The sequence below is a fragment of the Gymnogyps californianus genome, chromosome 1 (genome assembly GCF_018139145.2).
Source record: "Gymnogyps californianus isolate 813 chromosome 1, ASM1813914v2, whole genome shotgun sequence".
NCBI lineage: Eukaryota > Metazoa > Chordata > Aves > Accipitriformes > Cathartidae > Gymnogyps > Gymnogyps californianus.
The window spans coordinates 136,856,977-136,877,807 of NC_059471.1; the positions used below are offsets into that span (position 1 = coordinate 136,856,977).

The 20,831-nt window shown below is 44.3% G+C and overlaps 1 protein-coding gene across 2 annotated transcripts; it reads left to right on the forward strand.

Annotated features, from left to right (window-relative positions):
* The first annotated feature begins 1,525 nt into the window (after positions 1-1,525).
* CD9 (CD9 molecule) lies at positions 1,526-20,221 on the forward strand. 2 transcript variants are annotated; one of them, XM_050908931.1, is made up of 8 exons: positions 1,526-1,644; positions 11,106-11,208; positions 14,112-14,209; positions 15,415-15,489; positions 16,455-16,551; positions 17,142-17,227; positions 19,088-19,171; positions 19,881-20,221. In XM_050908931.1, the coding sequence occupies exons 1-8, from the start codon at positions 1,579-1,581 to the stop codon at positions 19,944-19,946; spliced, it is 675 nt and encodes a 224-aa protein (XP_050764888.1). In that variant the 5' UTR covers positions 1,526-1,578; the 3' UTR covers positions 19,947-20,221. The 2 variants fall into 2 exon arrangements, with proteins under 2 accessions (XP_050764888.1, XP_050764879.1); XM_050908922.1 differs by having other exon boundaries at positions 16,455-16,547; positions 17,138-17,227.
* The last annotated feature ends 610 nt before the right edge of the window (positions 20,222-20,831 follow it).

Sequence of the window (20,831 nt, forward strand, 5' to 3'; positions counted from 1 at the left end):
GATACACAGGACTTACTTGCTCAGTTTACAGTTACCACAAGAGTTTAGTCACATGCATTTACTAATTTCAGCCTTGCTGGATCTATATTGCTGTGGCCAGCCTCCAACCCTCCGGTTCCCTTTACTGACTTACATAACAAACCAAAAGGCTTGAAGTAGAGTTTGCTTCGAGTTAAGTGCGTTCGCCCGCCTTTGTGGAGTCAGGCTCATCTACTACCAGCCCGTTTAGAGACCCCAAAGCAAGAGCAGCAGAAAACTTCCGACAGCATCATTTAACATGCTGCGGCTCCCCCCTCTTCTGCTTTCGGACACTCAGACCGTCAGGCCACTTGCATGCTTGGCTGCAGCCAGGCACCATTCACAAACAGCAACGCAGCAGCCAGCCACCCTTCCCAAACTCTCCATTTCTACCTGTGGTGCAGCAGCAGCAGAGGCCTCTCGGTTTGGCTACGCTTGTGCGCTCACAATCGTCTTTGAATTTTTCCTAGCTCTTTATTTTTCTGCCTTGCTTTCTACTGGAAATATATTAACGTTTTGCTACCTGCTCTGGGAAACAGCTGCCCAATTCAACGTCTCCTCCACCATATTAGCTCTGGAATGTGCTCTATCTTATCATTTATTTTGGCAACAATAACTCCAACATGTTTTTATTTGCATTTTAGTAAGTCTTTTCTGTTCTTTCTGTTCTGCTCGGGGCTTTTTTGACTTTCAATAACTGCTGAATTTCTAGTCATAAATGTACTAAAGATAAATTAAGGTACAAGCCCTCAGTTTTCATTCCTGAGCTAACAGACTCAGAAGTTGAGTGCTGAACTTCCCATTGAAATCAAAGGGAGATTCTTCACTTAAATTTAACATGTTTTGTCTCACAACTGGGGTGACCTAAGGGCATGTGCGCAACCAGTTACCGTGGATCAGTTGGCGGGCTGAAACTTATCCCACCTGATTTTTCTAAATTGCATGCTTATAATTTTGTACAGACGTATCTGAACTATTAAAGCAGTTGAACTATGCTGCAAGTTTATCTTGTACGGGAAAGCACCCGTTTAAGCTAGACCGATGCATTTAAGTTAAACTAAATCTGGGCAAGAGCAGGCAAAGTATTGGCCCGCACGCAGCCGCAATCTATCCATTTTTTTGCACAGTACACAGTTACAGCGCTGAATTATTTCTCCCGGACGACGGCAGCTCGGCGCCGACAGCGACGCCCGTGCCCGGGACGCGCGGGGCCGTGGGTGGAAGAACCCCCCCGGGTCTCCCTCCCCTCCCCCCCGCACCCCCTCTTCCCCCCCCCCCCCCGCCCCCCGCGCAGACCCCGGCGGAGGTGGGGGAGGGGAGAGGAGGGCGCTCCCGGGGCGGGGCGGCGGCAGGTGCGGGGCGGTGGCAGGAGCAGGTCATTGGGCGGCCGGTCCGGGGCGCGGTCCGGGGGCGGGGAGGGGGCCGGGCAGGGGGCCGGGCAGCCTCGGGGAGGGGGGAGCCCGGGAGAGACCGGGGGGAGAGCCGGATTTAAGGAGTGTCGCGGGCGGAGGTGTCCTCGCTGCCACCGTCCCTGCCCGCCGCGCGCCCGACGCCGCCGCCATGCCCGTCAAAGGAGGCACCAAGTGCATCAAGTACCTGCTCTTCGGCTTCAACTTCATTTTCTGGGTGAGGGACCCGCGCCCGGCCTCGGGGGAGACCCCGCTGCGGAGCCCGGGGCGCGGCGAGGCTGTGCCCCCCTCGCCGGCTCCTTCCTTCCCTCCCTCCCTGCCCGGCGCTCCCCGACGGGGCTGCCCGGGAGGGAGCCCACGGGGAGGGGGTGGGGGGGGGCAAAGTGCCGGCAGCGGTGGCTTTATTTGTGGGTGTTTTGTTGTTTGTTTTTGGTTTGGCCGTTTTTCTTACTTTTTGTTTTCCCCCACCCCGCCCAGGAGGAGAGGGCTGGGTGCCCAGCCCTGCTCCCCCCACCTTCCCTTACGCTGCGGGGGTTTCCCCTGCCGCTCCCGCGGCCGCCGCGGTACTCGGGCGGGGCGGTGGCAGCGGCGGCGGCGGCGTCTCCGTTCCGTTCCGCTCTGCCGGCGGCCGTGCGGGGCGCCCCGGCGCTCTCGCCCCGTGGGGGCGGCCCCGGGTGGGCGCCTTTTCCCCCGCGGGGCCCGGAGCTGCCTCGCCGTGGCGAGCGTGTCCCCGGCCGGTCGCGGAGGGGGAGCGGCGCCCGGTTACCTGTTGCGGCACTAAGCGTGCTGCGTGCCGTATGCTCGGCAGGACGTATCCGAATATGATATATACTCGGCTCATTACTTTTTTTTTCTTTTTTTTTTCTCTTTTTTTGGTAGGACCGTGGTTAGCATAGGTGTGTCAGACTGTGTGTCCTGCCTGTTAACGTGTGCGGGGGATGCTAGGTGTGAAGGTAGCTCTTCCCCCCAGCAGTACATACAATGCTTGCCCAGAAACTTTGCGGGTTGTACTTCTCAGTAGCCTTTGCAGTGTGCGAAGGCTGTAGCGAGGGGTGGTGAGCCCGTTCCTTGCCAGTTAGCGCTTGTGGTTGTGATCGTCGTGTATGTGAACTCATCTTGGTGGAAGCCTCGGCTGACGCTGTGGCTTCTGCCTCAGATCTTTGGGGCAGCGCCTTGTAAACAAAATCCTAAATTAGTTTAATCTGTAGCATCACACCACCACAAGTGGGAATCGTATCTCCAGTGCAGTTTCTGGCACGACTAACTCTTGTTTGCCAGGTAGTGTCAGAAAGCATGGCTTAACTGAGAGGTTACGGCTGCTTCTCAAGCACTTGGCATGTGGATATCTGAATTTAGCATCATCTGCCTTATGGAAAAGTACACAGGGAACACAGTACATCTGCCTGTGTGCTTAATGTATTAGGTGTGAATGTGAGGTTCAAAAAATGAATTTTTCTCTTGGCTATCTGCTACAGTGGAGACATGCGTGTGTGACTCCTTTTCACCCTCTGATGTGGAGAAATTAAGTTGGAGCTGTGGAAGGAAACCACTTCTGGAGTCAGTTACAGTATTGCGTGTGGGATGACTGGAAGATGCAATGCTAATGGATAAAATACTTGTGATCTCCCAACTTAAAAATGGGTTTCAGCAAAGTAAGAAAAAGGAACTAGGCTGCAATTAAGGAAAAAGCTTGGGAAAACCAGCTTCAGAAGTGAAGGACCTAGAGAAGAGGAAGGATAGTGCCACTGCATAAATCCATGGTGTGCTGGTGTCCTGCAGTGCTGTGGGCTGCTCTGGTCTTCTGCCTACCTTGAGAGGAACATAGTGGAGCTTGGTAATGTTTGGGAAAGGAAGAGGAGGGTTTCTGCTATCAGGAACTGTGGGTGAATTGGGATTCTTCAGCCTGGAAACAGATGAGGGAAATGCACTAGAGGTCTGTGCGTTTGGCCAGGTAGTAGGTAAGGCCTGACTGTATCAATACAATCAGTGAGCAAGAAATGAGGGGTATTAAGTCTCAAAAGAGGAAATTTCAGAAGAAAAGTGTATGGCTGTGGGGATGGTGGTGGTGCTTTTTCCCCAGCAGGTGTGGTGGAGTATGTGGTTCAGGGGGTACCTAGCTAACATGATGTTCAGCAGCCTTCAGTTAATTTTTCTTCTCTAGAGGTACCGTCGGTGTCTTTGCACAAGCTGTAAATGGGGAGGTTAGTCCTGGGAAATGCTACTCTCCACCCTGTTTTGATAATGCTTCCTGAGGAGCTCCCTTGTAGGGTGCTGTGCTAGATTATGATAACTGGTCTGATAGGTTTTCTCCAGTTGGTAAGGCCGGGCCAGGCATATCTCTCACTAGTGTGATGTTCTCTGAAACCTTTGGGACTCCAGAGCTTTGCTTAAGACGTGCTTGTTGCCTGAATGGAAGGGGGGCAGGGGGCAACTTGTGAATGGTTGTTACAAATGCTTCTGAAGTCTGGTTAACCATTGCATTTGTAGGGAATAGTTTTTACCTTTGTGCTTGAATAGATCAGTAAGTTAGGTGATCCAGTACCGTCTCGGAGGTGTGGGAATGAGGAGCGGCTGCATTTTCCCTTCGGTTCAAGTATTGCTGCACACACCAGGCTCCTTGCTGCTGTTGTTGCTGCTCTTGTTAGGGCTCGTGTACTCCCACCTGGGTTTGTGTACAGCTCTTCTGCCTCAGCGTTGCTGGTGCTGGCCCTGGCATCTTTGATTGGGTCTGGTCTGTAATGAAAGCTGTACCAGTTCAGGTCTTTGGAAGTTTCGGGTTTGATTTGGGGTGGGGGAGGGCAGTGTTGAGGCTGATCAGAACTAATATGAAGATTTTTTTTTCCACCAGGCTGGCTCAAGCTTGGCAAGAAGTCAATGGAAACATCACATTATGTGCCTTAAACCCGAGTGGTGGAGTGGTCTTACCAAAGCTGGTTTTGAACAACCTTAGTGTGAGCATATGCTTGATTCCCTTGAGTTGTGTAATGAGTGACTACCTCTAGCTGAGCTCCCTTAACTCGCAGGATTTGCTTAGGCTTGTTGGCCCTGGTGACAAAGTCTTTTCCTAGTAAAACTGTTGGCTCCTCTGAGCAGCTCAGCGCATGTCAGGCGAGTGCCTGGCATGGCTGCACATGTGGAGTGTGTGCCTGCGTTTTCTGCCACTGGCTTTCTGCTGCTGAACAAAAGCAAGGGCTTGCATCATTAAACTTAAATGCTGGGTTTTTCCCTTGTGAATTTTGTGGAATACAAAGACATCTGCTGCTAATATTTATAATTTAATCTATTATAGGCAAAGAAGTGCTGTAGCACACAGTCAGAGTTCACGTTGAGTGTTTGAGCAATTATTTTTTTTTGCTCCCTTACACTATAAGGTAACTGTCTTTTCCTGACTCTCTGGTCTTCAGAGTGTTTTGTGTTATATAAACAAATGCATTTGTCTATGGGAGTACCTGCTAAAGTAAGATTAGGCCTGGAGGGCTCTTTTCTTTCTATAACTTGAAGATAACCTGTGACTTTGTTCTGAGCCATAATCTCTTCTGTTCATGCTGCACCAGGAACAGCTGGTAGCAATTTGGTGCACTGACTTCTGCAGAGGCTCTTCCCTGCTCAAGTGGAGAAGAGGACTTGTAGGATGGGCAGGGGAATATGTATGTGTGTTTTGTATATGCACACACATACAAAGGAGCAGAAATTAGTTGCTTCTGCTTTATGTAATCAACTGATTTAGTTGCTGACTGCAGCGTATGAATCAAAATGCTGCTTGGGCTCAGCTCAATGTGTTTTAACTCTAGTAAGTGCTGTGAAGTCAGGAATGGAGTTGGAGGGTGTTGCCTTGAGAAACCTGATGTGAAGCTACTTGTACTTGGTGTTCTAGCAGTCCTAGCTCCTATTTGCAATTTAAATTGCAAATATAGTAGATTGGCTTCTGAATAGGAACTTGTATGAAATGGGCACTGGTCTTGGCAGTGGTTCAGGAATTCTGTAATGCTGCTCCTACTGTACTGGAGCACCATTTTATTGCAATAAATGCTGTGACATTAACTTAGCCCACAACATTCTTGAAACTAGCTTAAGCAGAAAGAAAATACTTCCTTTCCAATCTACTTCTTTTTTTTTTTTCAAAGGAGTTTGGAAATAGCTGCAGTTTTTTATATAACTGCTAGCACTCATTGCACATCTGTTAAGAAAGGGTTTTTTTCAGAAGTTTGAAAACCTGTGCTGTTGTGGATAACACTAATCCTGTAATTAAGGGTTTAGAGTGATGTTGAGCCTCATCTGTACTTACTGTTTATGGGGTTTTATTTATAGAGTACCAGCAAGTAACAGGACAGAAACAGACAGTTCATTACTGATCTTAATGTTCTCAATTTCTTTGCCTATGTGCTTTGCAACATTGTATATCTGGTCCTGGCTTAGTTAATCCACTGTCTGCACAGTGAGGAAAAAGTTAGTTGTCTGTTCTATGCAGAGGAAGATCAGAGTCAGATTTTTAGCTAAAAACCTGCATATGAGATGAAGGGAAGAGAGTGGCTTTTTCACTGTACTCTTGGCACACTCTGGGTAAAAACCTATGTAAGGAAAAGTCATGTAGAGCCTGACATGCCTTCTTACTTCAAGAAAAAAATAACAATATTCTATTAGATGCAATGCTGAGCTGACAACACTGAAAGTAGTAGTTATTTTTGACTGACTCTACTGTATTTCCACATATTGACTTACTTTCTGCTAGAGGTAATGCCACCAACTTGATAGAAGTTGCATATAAGCTTGGCCTGAATGTGCAAAAATAGCAGAACCCATAGTTCCCTGTACAAACGCTTTTTTTACAGCCTTTGATCCATATATTGGGAGTTCTTGCAGTGTCTCACTTCTTCCCTATACCTGCTTCCATGTTGTAGAAGTGGAGGAAAGGCTGGTAGTAACCTGGTGGATGCTGGGTATGGTGACCACCTGCCAAAGCTTTATCTGTGAGCTCTAAGGACTTGATAACTGCTTGGACCCTGAGCCCCTTGAGAGGCAGTTCTGTCTGTGGAAAGGTAAGGTGTTGTAAGGTGTCTGCAGCAAGTGGGGTGCTTGCCTGGGAATTGTCCTTTCTTGAGATGGATCAGGATGGCAAGGTCAGAAGGGACTGAACAAAATGGTCCTTGCAAAATAGTGGTTAAACCTAAAATAAACTTTCCAGCTTCCCAAAGTAGTGTCATGCATTGCTGTATCATGGGATATGTTAATGACAATTGGAATTTCTAGTTCGAAAAGCTCAAGTTTTTAATGTGTGTTTACACCAGTATCATTAAATCTAATGATTTCCTATGCAAGCCTCCTGCTAGGAGACTGTATCTGTGAAACCTCAGGTGTTAAAGGACAAAAAATGCAGTGGAAATTGCTTGATAGCATGCCTCAGCACTGAATGCTCCAAGTTCATGCTGAAGTTAGCCAAATATGGTGGGGGGAGGAAGGCAGAGTGTTCTGTATGGCTTCTGCCTCCAGGATGGACTGGTTGTTTCTCATCTCAAGTATATAGCGACTGTCCTCTGCAGTGGTACAGATCCTTCGTCAGTTATCTCTTGTCACATGGAAGGCTAAGAGAAAGCAGGATGTCACTGGGACACATCCTTAGATACGCTCAGAGGCAAAACCGTGTAGTTTGCAAGGGGGAAACCAGAGCAATGGAAAGGGCTGATTTTGGAGAAGGCACTTGTCAGAGTGTGGGGCTGGATGGGTGGGAGGAGGGAATTCCTGCACAGGAGGCTCACTAGAGAAGGTGCAGGGCTGTGTAAGAAAGGCAGACAGACCAAAAAAGCTGTTTTTTTGTGTTGCAACAGGCAGAAAGATGCATGCAGGACTAGAGCCTTTGAGGCAATGGGGGTACATTTGCATGTGATGCAAAAAATCCAAGGAGCCTCCATAGGACTAGAGGAGGAATGGCCAGGTACTTTTATCCTTGCTTACATATGTACATTGCAGCTATAGAATAGTGATAAGTCAAGCAGAAATGAGCTGGGAGCTCTAAGATGCTTAGTAGCAGTTAGGGGAGACACAAGGAAGCTTTGTTAGCTTGAGCAGGGACGTCGGTAGCAGACTTGTGCCAGGACATGCTGTTGTGGCAGTGATTCTCCAGTAACAAAACTTTTCCAATGCAGTGAGTGAGTAGTACCCCTTTAACTTCACATTTTGGTCAGATTGGTAAAAAGAAAAAACAAACCTGTCTTGAGTGCCCTTTCCTATACTTGTTACTACAGAAACATACTACTTACATGTTTCATAAGCACACAAACCTGCTCTTTTCTTAGTTTTATAGGTTTTTGCACACAAAGTGACTGGCTTCAGGAAAACAGGCGGTTTTGTTCTTTTTCTGTTAAATTTCTTTTTCAGCACAGGATAGATCTACTTAGAAATATCCTGTATTACTCAACTCCTATGACAAAACATGGTCTGTTGGTCTGTTAGATTGGGAAAACACTTGGATTAAAAACCCAACAACCAGCTCTTCAGGGGATCTGCTTCCTTGCAGCCCAGGTGGGGGGGCTTGCACCCCTTTCCCGGCGAGGAAAAACACAGCTATCAAAACCACCCCAACACGGCTGCCAAAACCTACTGGCATAGCATCGGTGAGCAGAGAGGTGGCTGCATACCAGCCTCTGGTGTGCCAGATTGGTCTGAGATACTGCCAAGTGCAGCGGGTGCCCGTGGGGCTGTGCTTGCCTCTTCCTCTGAGGCCATCATTGGTGCCCTCGTCTCTTGTTGTTTTGATGGAAACTTGAAGCTTCAAATTACTTTTTTGCCTTCTGCTTTAAAACTGCCTTTTTTAGTTCAGTGGTCATTGTGGGTAGGAAGAGCACAAACTGAGAACACAAGTCTGCTTTCCTTAAGAAACCAAGACAAAAAGTCACTTTCTTGCAAGAAGGAGCTGCATTCTTTTTTTCCTAGTCCACCATGGAGAGAATTATCACTTTATTTAATCATACCATTTTTTAGTGATAGGGAGCTGTTCACTGGCATTAAGTATTATCACTGTTCTGTGATCCCATAATAAGTCTGTTGCCTCCTTGTGATCATCTTAACTTTTTAATGGGATGACTGCTTTCCCCAGGAGAAAACATGCCACTTAACCCTTCCCTACCACCACCCAGAGTTAAGTTTGTTTTTTGAAAGGAGCCATATTAGGTATGTCAGCTCTCCCTAATGTTAACCAACCAGTTTGTTTCTGAAGAGATCATTAACTGAGCCTTCTGCTTTGCTTGGACTTGTGAGATTATCTACACGGTTGTAGTATGGCTTAGAGTTTCTTCACAATTTGAATACTTTGGCCTTAAAGGTCTGCTGGGGGATCAGCTCTGGGTTTTAGTTTTACAGTCCTTTGCTGGGCCCTCCTCCACTTGCAGCACTGCCCCTGAGCTCTCTACTCGAACACTGAGACTTGTCAAACCACAAACATGGGTAGGTGCAGATAGCTGGGTGTACTCAGGCTCATGGCTTTGCAATTCATGCGTTCCTAGCAAAACAAGCAGGGGCTGTAGGTTTCTTCTCCTAATGCTGCAGATCTGGATGCCTATAAAAGCTGAAGACTGTTTGACCCAGGAAAGTGGGTCTTAGACAGAGTATTATTAAGTACTGGGTGACTTCACTAAGCCCTCCTGGCTTTTGAACTGAAGTGAGATGAGATTGCAAAGGCTTTTTTCAAGTGATACTGCAGCAGTGAGTGCAAGTAGAGCAGCGACCCTTCTCTCTGACAGTCCCCCTCTTGCACCTCTCCCTTCCCCTGGGGTGCTGCTGTGGCACAATAAGTTGAAATAATAACGCTGTTGTGACATACTGTGTACTACCAAGGTTCTTTGGCATAACTTAAAATTGTTTTGTCAGCATAGCCCTAACAAGGAAAGCGGCAGGTATGTGCAGGCTTTCTTCTTGCTGTGCACTTTGTGAGTAAGCCTGTGCCTACGCACCCCTGACACCAGCAAAGTGCCTTTTGCATAGGTCTGGAAACCTCTGTTTGGGTTTGGCTCTTTCTGCATTGTGTATCACTTCATCTTTTTCCCAGCTAAAACCCTGCAGCTCCTCTTTGAGGCAGGCTTGGGAGTCAGGTGACTGCCGTACAAGAAATGCTGGTCTTTCTGGCATGGCTGGCCTCTCGCTTTTCTTCACTGATACTTGAGCCATTTAGCACTTCAGTTGGGATGCTTTCTGCTGAGAAGCTACAAGGGATATTCCTTCCCTTAAACCCTCTCTTAGCTCCATCCTCTTTGTCCTGTGTGAATCTTCAAAGCTCTCCCTATATTTTTTGGAAGAGCAAGCCTAGGAGGCTAGAGAAGACAGCCATGGGCAGCCAAGCTGTGCATGCCTTTGAACATGAACACTCCCATAGCAGGGAGAAAGGGCTCTTGGGCTCCTCATGGGGAGAACATGGGGCTGGGGGAGTTGGGCTTGGTGTGGAAGGAGTATACCCATGGGTGCTTTCTGTGGGAATGCCTTCCATATCCTCACGGAAAATTGACATTAGTAAACACTTCCCAGTTCCTTGGAGGCGAATCAAGAATGTTGTTCCCTTCTAGAAGGAAATTCTTATCAGAGATAAGGCTTTGGGTTTTTTCTTTTCATGCATGCTTCACCCAACCAAAGCTCCAGACTTTCTAAGCTTATTGCTCACACTTAAGTTTAAATTTCTAATGTCTGCTTCAATATGTGGTATTTCTGTCCTCATCTCACTTTTGTAGAGCTTCTTTCGATAGTTAAATGGTCTTTAAAGGGGAGAAGGAAGAGCTGAGAAGCACACTCTCCAGCTTTCTAGTTTGTCCTGGTTTCTTTTTCTTTTTGGCATGCAAGACGACTCCAGTTTTCTCTTTTCAAAGTGGGGAGGATTCAGTCTGTTCAAAGCAAACTGTTAGCGTTTGCCTTACCAGAGTGCAATTCCCTCTTTCTTGCAACACTTCTCTGATGCCTTCTGCCAGATGTTTCATCCAGAAGCTAATTTATACACACAACGACTTGCTGCAAACACAGGCACCAATATTATGAGGAACCTGGAGGCAAACAGGCAGCTATGATAATAAAATAAAACTAAATATTATCTAAAATTTGATTTCATTGTTCCAGATCAGCACACATCAACGTTGCTATTTCAGCAGCCTGTATTTTCCTCTTCCTGTCAGTGCGGTAACTTATTGGATTGGTTTTATCCTGTTTTGCAAGAAAGAGCAGTCTTTCTAAACTCTATACTGTGGTACACTGAACTCTTACCAGTCTGTTTAATATGCTAAAACTTTTAGCTGGCCTTAGAAGGCTCTTCTTGTGATGCACTTGTCCTTCAGTGTGAGGATTTAAGATCACTAAATCATGCAATGTCATTGCAGTCACTCAGAATAAAACAATGGGTGGAGGGGTCAGTGGAAATACTGACACTTGGCACTTTGGTAAACCTCAGGTATTTTCAGTAACAACAAGAATGGCATTGTTCTCATGTGGCATTGTATTTTAATATGTAAACGCATCTGTCAACGAGATGCCTCATGTCAGGAACTAGGTTTGTTCTTGTTTTGGTATCCCTATCCTTTTATGCTGGTTCTTTGTCACCACCTCTTTAAATAACAGAGCTGTATCCTGTATTTACTTCTGATGTTGTTACTAATGCAAGGGTGAATGTATTAATTTATATTATTTAACAAGGCTTACTTGTTCTTACAGCTTGCAGGGACAGCAGTTCTTGCAATTGGACTATGGCTTCGGTTTGATTCGCAGACCAAAAGCATCTTTGAACTGGAATCCAACAACACGACATTTTACACAGGTAAGCTAGGAGATGGTTTGGGGTGGTAGATCACACTTTTGTGCCCTGATTTCCAGGCTGCTTAGAAACCTTCGTCTTCCTCAAAGGCTAAAGACAAAACAGTCCTAAACAGCCTTGGTGGGCAGAGAGCAGCTTCCCCTGGCTGGTGCAGGGGACCAGCCTCTGTTGTGAGCTCTCATGCAGACAGCAGCAGTGTCACGCTAGCGGTTTCTTGGCTCTTTATGCATTGTATATCACTTCATCTTTTTCCCAGCTTAAACCCTTCAGTTCCTCTTTGGGTGCTGTTGGTAGGCATTTTGTAATCCCAGGGACTCCTGGTAGACACGGAGGATGTCTCTTCCTGATGCTTCTCACAATGACTCAGCAAAGTTTCACTCTAAACTAAATGAGTAGTCGCAGATGAAATCAATACCTAATATTTTTCCTCCAAAGTGACCAACCTAAGCTACCCAAATCCACAACTCTATTGCCTCATCTCTCAGGAGGAGCATATGTACTATTGTTTAACTCTTTACAGCCCTAGGTATACTAATTTATACTGAACATAATGGACAGGACGCACAAATCTTGGTCTATATGAGCGACTATTACAGGCAACCTAGATCAATAGTAGGTTTAGTTAGCTAGGTGGAAGTTATTCCTTGATATTCTATTTTGCAGGGTTACCAGTTAGGGGGCAAACACGCATGTTTTCAGTTTGTTATTCTAATGTCGTAGGAGTTCCTAACTGAGTCGGATTTTATCCTAACTGTAAGATTTTGATCTCTACAGTGACTTTAGGCTTGGGCAGAGGAACACATGCTTCTTTGGTTGTTGTCACCTGTAGGTGCTCAAACCCTTTTTGAAACCAAGTAGCTGTGTTTGAAGACCTCTAACAATTGGGAAGAAAACAAATTCAAATATGTTCCTTTCTTAAATACATGTCTGTCATCATTGATTTGGACAATCCTTACACATATATTTCACATCCCTGTAGCACCTGGATTTGCCATGTCTTGTAATAGCATCACTCGTTAGCCATCCACAGCGTGGTTAGCTTGGTCTTTCCCTTGCCGAGAAAACTGGCTGGTGTGGTGAGCTACTGAACCTGTCACGACACCCAAACTGGTGTCTAGAGGGTCAGTAAAGACTGTGTAAGGCATGCTGGGAGGTGCAACTCACGTTGCAGCCTTATAGTACCAGGGTAGCCTGTGCCTACAGGGAGTACTGTCAGGAATGATGAGTTAGGCTTCTTAGAGACCGTAGTTGGGAATATTGAAATGCTTGTGTGACTTCATGAAGAGGTCACAGGCATGCAGATGGCTTATCTGTGAGAAAGCTGGTATTTCACCCTTGATATGCTGGCATGGTAGCAAGCTGGGTGGCTCTTGCAGCTGCCAGGAAGATTTCCAGATGCTTTTAACTGGACCTTGGAAAGGAAACAGAAATCTAAACTTAGCCACTGAGCTGAATATTTAACAAGTCTTATTTTGGGTAGTCTAAAACAACTCTTTCACCTCCTAAAACATAAAAGCTTTATGATGTGATACTTAAGCTACTGGCTGAATGTAGCCAGTGAAACCTACTTGAAATCTGTGTAGGTTAAACTGAGTTTTCGAAAAGTTTAATAGGAATTACTGTTTTAACATACTTCTCTGGGAGTAGTTACTAACTGCAGGTTCCAATAGGAAATAGAAAGAATCTGTCAATTTGCATCTAGTAACAAAGCAAGTTACCTCAGACTTTCTATACTACTGAAAATAAACTGAAATAAGAGATTCTTTCAAAATGGAAAAAGTTTAAGCTGGGGTAAAAAACTTGGTGCTGGAATTTCCTGCTGATAAGAAATGTCAGGCTTAATCACTCACATGTGCTTAATCAAGTAGATGTTTATTTTGGCAGCTAAACTTACCGGTTTGCATCTAGAAAATATCATTTGCAAATGCTTATGTATGGCTTTCTTTAAATAGTATTGACTGATTCTCTGAAGGCCAGAACTGTATGTTTGTCTATATTGATAGAAGTGTCATACTAATTCTACATGCTTTGCGCTGATTCTTTGTCTCATGTTTCACCACCCCAATAATATTTTCTTGCCATCCTTTGGGAGTTGTGTTGCTCGCTACACCTTGCTGCTCTCACCAGCTAGCAGCTGTAATGCTTAAGCTGGCAATTCCCAAGCTTAGGAGGAGAGGATTGGGCATAAATGGAGTATTTTAGCCCAGAAATGTTTGCCCTGTATGCTCCAACATACTCACTACCTAAATTCTGGGCAGAATGGTCGACAGACTCAGCCACTTGATATGGTTTGAAGAAGTATCTGCTTTTGCAAAAGCAGAAAATGCTGAGTTTCTTGTAGTTAGAGAGGCTGTCAAGTTAGGCAGCTGAAGTGTAGACTTGTACCACCATGACTGGTGGAATAATTCAGTGTTTCCTGATGGAAAAGTAGGGTAGGAAGGCATTTAAAGCCTTATGACAGATAATTATGATGCCTTTTAATACCCATTCTCCTAGAGGTAGTGTGCTTCAAGAAATCTCAGATGTTGATAAATCACTAGTTCCAGCTGTCTCTAATTGCAACATGCTCTTCATCTGAAGATAAGTTGATAACTCTGGCTCTAAGCCAGTTTTAAAATGTGTCTTAGGTGGCTTTATCTTGCCCATTTTCTAAAACTTGTGAAACTGCAGTAGTGGTACACATTAATTGTTATAAGTTGAAGGTTTTATTTATAAATTTCCCCACAAGTTTTGATGTGTTTGCTTTGAAAATTAAGCGCAGCTCTTTTTTTGCTTGGAACACCTCAGTAAAGAAACTTAAACCTTGGCAAAAGCTACAAATGCTGCTTGTGGAGCAACTAATTTTATACCTTGCTGGTGAGGTCTCAACTAGCCTGTATACATGTCCCTGTTTTTCTCCTCCCTAGGAGTTTACATCCTTATTGGAGCTGGTGCACTTATGATGCTGGTTGGTTTCTTGGGATGCTGTGGTGCATTGCAGGAATCTCAATGTATGCTTGGCCTGGTAAGTGTTCACAGTAGTGTTTAAATTTTTAGCAGCACAGTGAGAAAGGAAGGGAAATATTACTGTGCAGTTAAAGGGCAGCAGATGCTGATTGTTTAGGCTCCACAACGTTTAAACTTATGGTCACCTGCATAATGCTACAATGTTAAATATAGTTTCCATTTCTGGCCCTAAATCCAAATGTCCATGTTGTATTTGAATACAGGATGACTTCAGGAGTTAGTGACATACTCAGACATTGAAGTGTCCAGACTGGGAGTATGTGTGGACACAGAACTAAAATGTTGATAAGAGTAATGCTATTTATTAAACAGTTTGTCCTGAACTCTGAAGGCTGTGCTATCTTTAATCTTTGAGACCAGAACTGTGGTATTTGATCCTTGAAACAACAAGCCTCTACTGTTCATAATCACAAGATGAGCTCTTCTAGTTGACAAATGCTCTGCAAGCCAATTATTGGAGAGCAACTTCATTGTTTTCAGACTGGAGGGGCCAGTAGAGCTTACTGGGTTCATGCACATCTGTACACTTGTGGAACTACTCATCCAAATAACGAGAGGACTTAGTTAATAAAAGACTACTACTGTAGCCGGTGAAAGAACAATTCCCCTTCTGTGTCACAGAAGAAGTTAATTTCATATATTTCTTGCAAAATGATGCCTCCAGCCCTTTGTTGTAATTCTGAACATGTCTCTTTAAAGTGCTTTTAAATGGCAGTGGTGTTTTGGACCTGGTAGTAAATTAAACAGAGATGATACTTTCATTTCTATTTTATGGGATACCCAACAAAGTGACCATTAGCTCTCTGGGAGTTGGTGGCAAGCTGAGTATTAAGTAATGACTCCTAAAGCAATAGGAGTGACAAACAAGAGAAAAGAATTGGTGTCAGCTGTTGTGATGTGTCTCAGTGACCTGGGCAACTTCAAAGTCTGAGTTAACAGATGATTGATTTTAATTAACACTGATCAAAAAGGAGGACTTCTGCTAGGAAGACACTGCCAGGATTTCTGACACTCCTGGTAAGAAGTGCTGACCCAGTGCAGTGTGTCCTCTTTCCTAGTCTTACCAGCATTTCAGACCTCCAACTGGAACCTGGTTGAGTGATAGTTCCCACAAGGCTGGATGCTGGACAAGCTTGCAGTATATGTGTGATGCTGTTTTGTGGTGCTGTGGTCTTAATTAATGATGTGGCCTTTCTTTTCTAGTTCTTCCTCTTCCTTTTTGTGATTTTTGCCCTTGAAATTGCTGCTGCGATCTGGGGATTTGCAAATAAAGAAAAGGTAGGTTGCTCTTAGAAGTTGGCAGTGTGGTGAGATGCTGGGACAGGTTGCCCAGAGAAGTTGCGGATGCCCCATCCCTGGAAGCATTCAAGGTCAGGTTGGATGGGGCTTTGAGTGACCTGATCTAGTGAAAGATGTTCCTGCCCATGGCAGGGGGGCTGGACTAGATGATCTTTAAAGGTCCCTTCTGACCCAAACTGTTCTGTGATTCTATGACTGTGCCCACAGAATCTTAGCTGTCTACTGAAATCTATACCACTACTAGTCAAATCCTGATTACCCAGGGAATTTACAGGGGAGGAAGAAGATGCATTCTAGCAAAACAATACAAGAAATTAAACTCTAATACTTAAAAATTAGCCTGTGGCAGAGAAGCCAGAATCCAAGATGTTGTTGCATGCTAGAGACGCCCTCCAGGCAGTAGCTGGCTGAGCTGTGAAGCGAAGCAGGCCATCAGTGAAGCTTTACCACTTCTAGATATGAGCTGGGTCAGCTATGGGCTGAATGTTTCTGCATCTAAAACATGACTGCTTGTGAGGAGACAGCCCAGATCAGTCAAGATTCTCTCGTTTCAAAATAAGGTGCTTGGTGATCAGGGTGGCTTTTCTGCTTGTATTATACAACAGGGGAATATAGCAACTTCTGGGGTACAGAAATGAACAGGGAATATTTTTTGTAACCAGTGGACAAAGACTTGGTTCTCTCGCTCCTAGAAGCTCAGAGCTTTGGAAGGGAAACTGAATCTTATCTGTTTAGGTGTGGCTTTTAAGGTGAGTGTACCAGTTAGGCTCACCTGTTCCAGATGAGAAATGCTGTCCACCCTCTGTTTCCACCCTCTATTTCTACATGTCAAGAGGATGGGTATTGTAGGTGGCAGAATTTTTAATGACTGACTCAAAACAAGTTTTCCATAGTTAGTATTAAGGTAAGACAGTAATACACCACAACTCTTTGCTATCCTGTAGGTTATTGAAGAGTTAAAGGACTTCTACAAGGAAACCTATGGAAAGAGATCTCAAGCAGCTGCCAGAGAGACCCTGAAAGCATTTCAGTTAGCTGTAAGTATGTGGTTATACTTAAACTAGACAGTAATACAGCTTGTTCACACTGTTCTCTGTCATCCAGTCCCCTGTGCAAGTCTAGTACCTTACTAACTAGAAGAAACCAAAAAAACTATTAGTAACAAATTGCAGAGAAGATCTTTTTGTATAGTATCAGTGAATTCAGTATGCCTGTTTGTCCCTCTGAAATGCATAGAACTAGTTCTTGTTTTCCTAAACAAACTCAGAAGCAAGCTGGGAAGCTTTACATCTGTGGTATTGATCTAGAGGCACCATAGTATGCATACCTGCATGTCTATGAGGAGTTCATCTTAGTGTCTGTAAGGAGTACAAGCTGTCACCAAAATTAATGTGTGTATACTTAATGAGCTCTAGCTTTTCCTCTCAGAATCTTGCCCTTTAATGCAATAAAGGCTTTTTAAAATCAGGTTTATAGCAGTCACTTCTACGCAAATGGCAGGACTTCTACGCAAATTTGCATAAGGTCTGTAATAAAACCTAATGTAATCTATTTCTCCTTTTTACCGAATACAGAGCAAAAATAAGGATTATTTAACCTGGTTCTCTTTTCCTGTTTTCTCTTGTAGCTAGACTGCTGTGGTCTTACAGGAGCTCTTGAGCAGCAGTTCATGGACACCTGTCCGAAGAAGACCATGCTCGAGTCGCTTTCTGTAATGGTAAAGCATGACTTAATTCATCAACAGCTCTGCCCAATTTGTAGAATGAGGAATGCATTTCTGGATAAACCCTTCCAGTCCATGGGGAATTCCCACGTCACACTTAGCAACCTACCTCTATAATCAGTCTGGTTGTGGAAAATCAACGTACTGTTACTGTGGAAAGAACAAACAGGGTCAGCAGGAAGCCTGAACTTGCACAGGAAATGTGCAGTCTGTGTGTCACTAGACTCACTGGCACGACGGACAGCATAAGGCTGAAACTTCACCTAAAAAAGAATGCTAGAGAGCTCTGTTCTCCTGGCTGCTCCTAGCGCCAGAGCACCTTCCTGGTGCTGTGTGGGAGCTGTCGCCTCCCCTCTTGGTTATGGAGAAGTAGAGCATGGGTTGGGAGCTGGTCTGAAGTTTTAGCGAGGAAAAGGAGAGGGGGGTAGTGCATTGGTGGCCTGTTTAGGGTGAGTATGTCACTGTGAAGCCAATTCTCTGAATCAATTCCCCCGTTGAAATATTGCTGTAAAGGTGCTTGTATGCCACAGAAGCAGGAGAGGCGTCTTGTATAGTTCTTAAGTGCCCCTCTTCCTCTTTCTTACAACTGTCTTGTGTTCTTGCTTCATGCTCCAAGACAGCATCTAGGAGTCTTCCCATAAAAAAAAGGTTCTTATTTTGCAGAAATTCAGTTAATGACTTGATTATTTTCACATTACTTGTGCTCTTCCTTTCACTACAGATGATTTATATCTGACTGCATGAGACACTTCAGTCTGTATTTAGACTGTATCTTTAGTCCTGTCCATACAATCTGCTATGAGTTAGAGTATATGGGAGTAGCTGAGATAGCATGCAGGTTTTGTTGTTTGCTTTTATTCTGCTGAGTGTGTTCTACCTTCATCTGACTTCATCTTGTGATGTGTTTATGGCCTAGTCCCAACTGTAGAAAAGCAGTAGATAAGACTGCAAGATTAAAGGGATGTAGTGGTGTGGCTGATCTGTGTGCCTCTAAGAAGCAGTGCTGTATTGATACTCTGATTTAACTGATTAATTCTTGCCAGTATATCCCTCTAATCCTCAATTCATTCTTTCCTTCTGGACTGGATAAGGAACAACTAAAGAAAAAAGTAGTTTTCAGCAGCTCACTGTAGTCTGCTGCTGGAATAAGTAGGACAGGAGTTGAGATGAGACTTTGACCAGCTACCAGGCTCTTAAAGATTTATACTGTAAAAGTTCCTTGTTCTTGGCTACCATATGTCTTTGGGGAAAGGACTGTACTTAAACTTCTCTTTAGTTGCAATGGTAATTCATTGTCCTGGGAGCGTTAAACTGGCACCTCTATGAATCTACCCATAGCCTAGCATGTATGCATGCAGCTCAAGAAATCCTGCCATTCCCATGCACCATGTGTTCATAAGGTGTCTTCAAAATTACAATAGCAATTGGAAATATCAAGAGTGGCTTCAAATCTATTTTGAGAGGGGCTGAGCAATACAGCAACTTAAATGCTGACAGCCATTAGTAACAAGTCAAGTCTAGTACAATTGCTATTGGTCCTGATCTACCTGATCAAATGCAGGTGTTGAAAAGGGAATCCTACTGTGGCCAAGGTGCAGTTAAGAGGTTTAGATACTTGAAGAGTAGATTTAAACTTCTCCACCAACTTTTGTGTTGGAACATCCCTGGCTCTCTGTAAAGATGTGAAAATAAAGGCCAGTTCAAAGCAGCTTTCAAAAGATGAGTCTTCATCTCTAGTGCAAGCAGACTTGGTCAAAAGTGTAGCATCATTTGGCAGACTTGAGCTCAAACAAGCAAGCAGAAACAAACCTTTCATATGTATGAAACACTAATGAACAGTCTGTTTCTTTTCAGTCATGCCCTGCTGCCATTGATGATGTCTTCAATTCAAAATTGAATGTGATTGGAGCAGTTGGCCTTGGCATTGCTGTAATAATGGTGAGTTTCCAGATTATTTAGAAGGTAGCTCTATGGCCAACGGATACTTAGAGCAGAAGTCTGAACAGTGCCTGGCACGGCAGTCTACAAGCCCCTTCCACTAATGACAAGTACTGGCAGGATCAGGGTGTGTGCTGCGGGGCCTTGAGGCAGTGCAGAGGGTGGGGTGTCTTGGACCTCCCTGCTTCTGCTTTGGATTAGGATCTGCCTCCTTGTAGTTTTAGCAGTGGTGAAGTTGTATCGGTAATGTGTGTATTTATAGGGCGAAGATGTATTGGTCATGTTGCCAGCCTACTTCTTAATCCTAATATCTCTTGGGGATCCTTGCTTTTGTTTCCTTTATAACAATTAAAGACTCTGCTAGAGAACTGAAATAACAGTGCCAGTAAGAAAACTTGCACTTTTTTTTGTTTCATTTCTCTGGAGGAAAGTACGACATGGATGCAAATATGCTGGGATGATTAACGATTTCTTAGGACATATGGCAGTGGTTTATAGCTGATCTATTTTGAAGTATTGAGGGTGAAGGGCATTCATGAGAATGGACTGAAATTTGGGGGTGGAGGGGAAGGGAGGGGCAGGGACATGAACTGCAGAATAAAGTGTTAATATGGCCTCTGGGCTGGGAAAAGCAGCTATGCTTGTCCCTGTGTTGGTAGAAGAATGTGCTTTGGTCCCATGATTTCTAATGCGTTTGTTTTCTTTACAGGTTTTCGGCATGATATTCAGTATGGTTCTCTGCTGTGCTATCCGCAAAAACAGAGAAATGGTCTAAGAGCTAAAAACCCAAGACTGCTGCACTATAAAATCTTTGTCATTAACTTTAGCGTTCTGAAAGCATTTCTAAAAAGTTATATATTTGTTACCTTTTTAATGCTTTATTTGGTACTGATGTAGGTTTGCTTTTTATGTTATAGGTTAAAATGATAAAGGTATATCTGACTCAAGACATTGTACATAAAATATCTGACTTTCTTGAAACTTACGTAATTTGGATGTAATTTATGTTGGAGACAATTTGATACTTAATAAAGAGTAAGATGTATTGTATGTTTGTGGGGAAGAGGAGATTTTACTATGTTTATTAATCATACTGTTTGATGCACAGCGTGGTGTTGAACTTGCATAACATGTTCAGTGTTAAATCACTAGGGCTTTAGTACAAAGCAGGAAATAACTTGTATGCCAATGCCATATTTGAAGGGAATTCCAAGGAATGGAAAAGAACTGTCAGAGCATGTTAGGGAAGGTGTTGCCATTCCTCCTTTCCTTGGTATGTGTGAACAAAAGCAGTTCTTAATTATATTCCTAAAATGTTACTACTGTAACACTTTTACTGTCACCTTCGTACAGGATGGGAAAGGATGATTGTCATCCTGGTGACATGCCTGGTGATATGCAGGCAGTGGCACTTTGATGCAAACAGGCTGGGCTCTACCCTGGAGCCAGCTGGGCTTTCTTATATCAGCCTGTCTGCTAACATAACTCTGTACCCTGGCATCTGACATGGCCTCAGTCCCTTGACAAGGCAGATTCCCATAGTGTATGCTCAGGATTTTTCCCAGTGGCTGGCTTTGTGCTTTGTTTCTCCAAAGCTAGCAAAGTACAATTTCAAGGGCTTACAGCATGTGTGCCAAATCTCAGGTTTCCAACTGGAAAA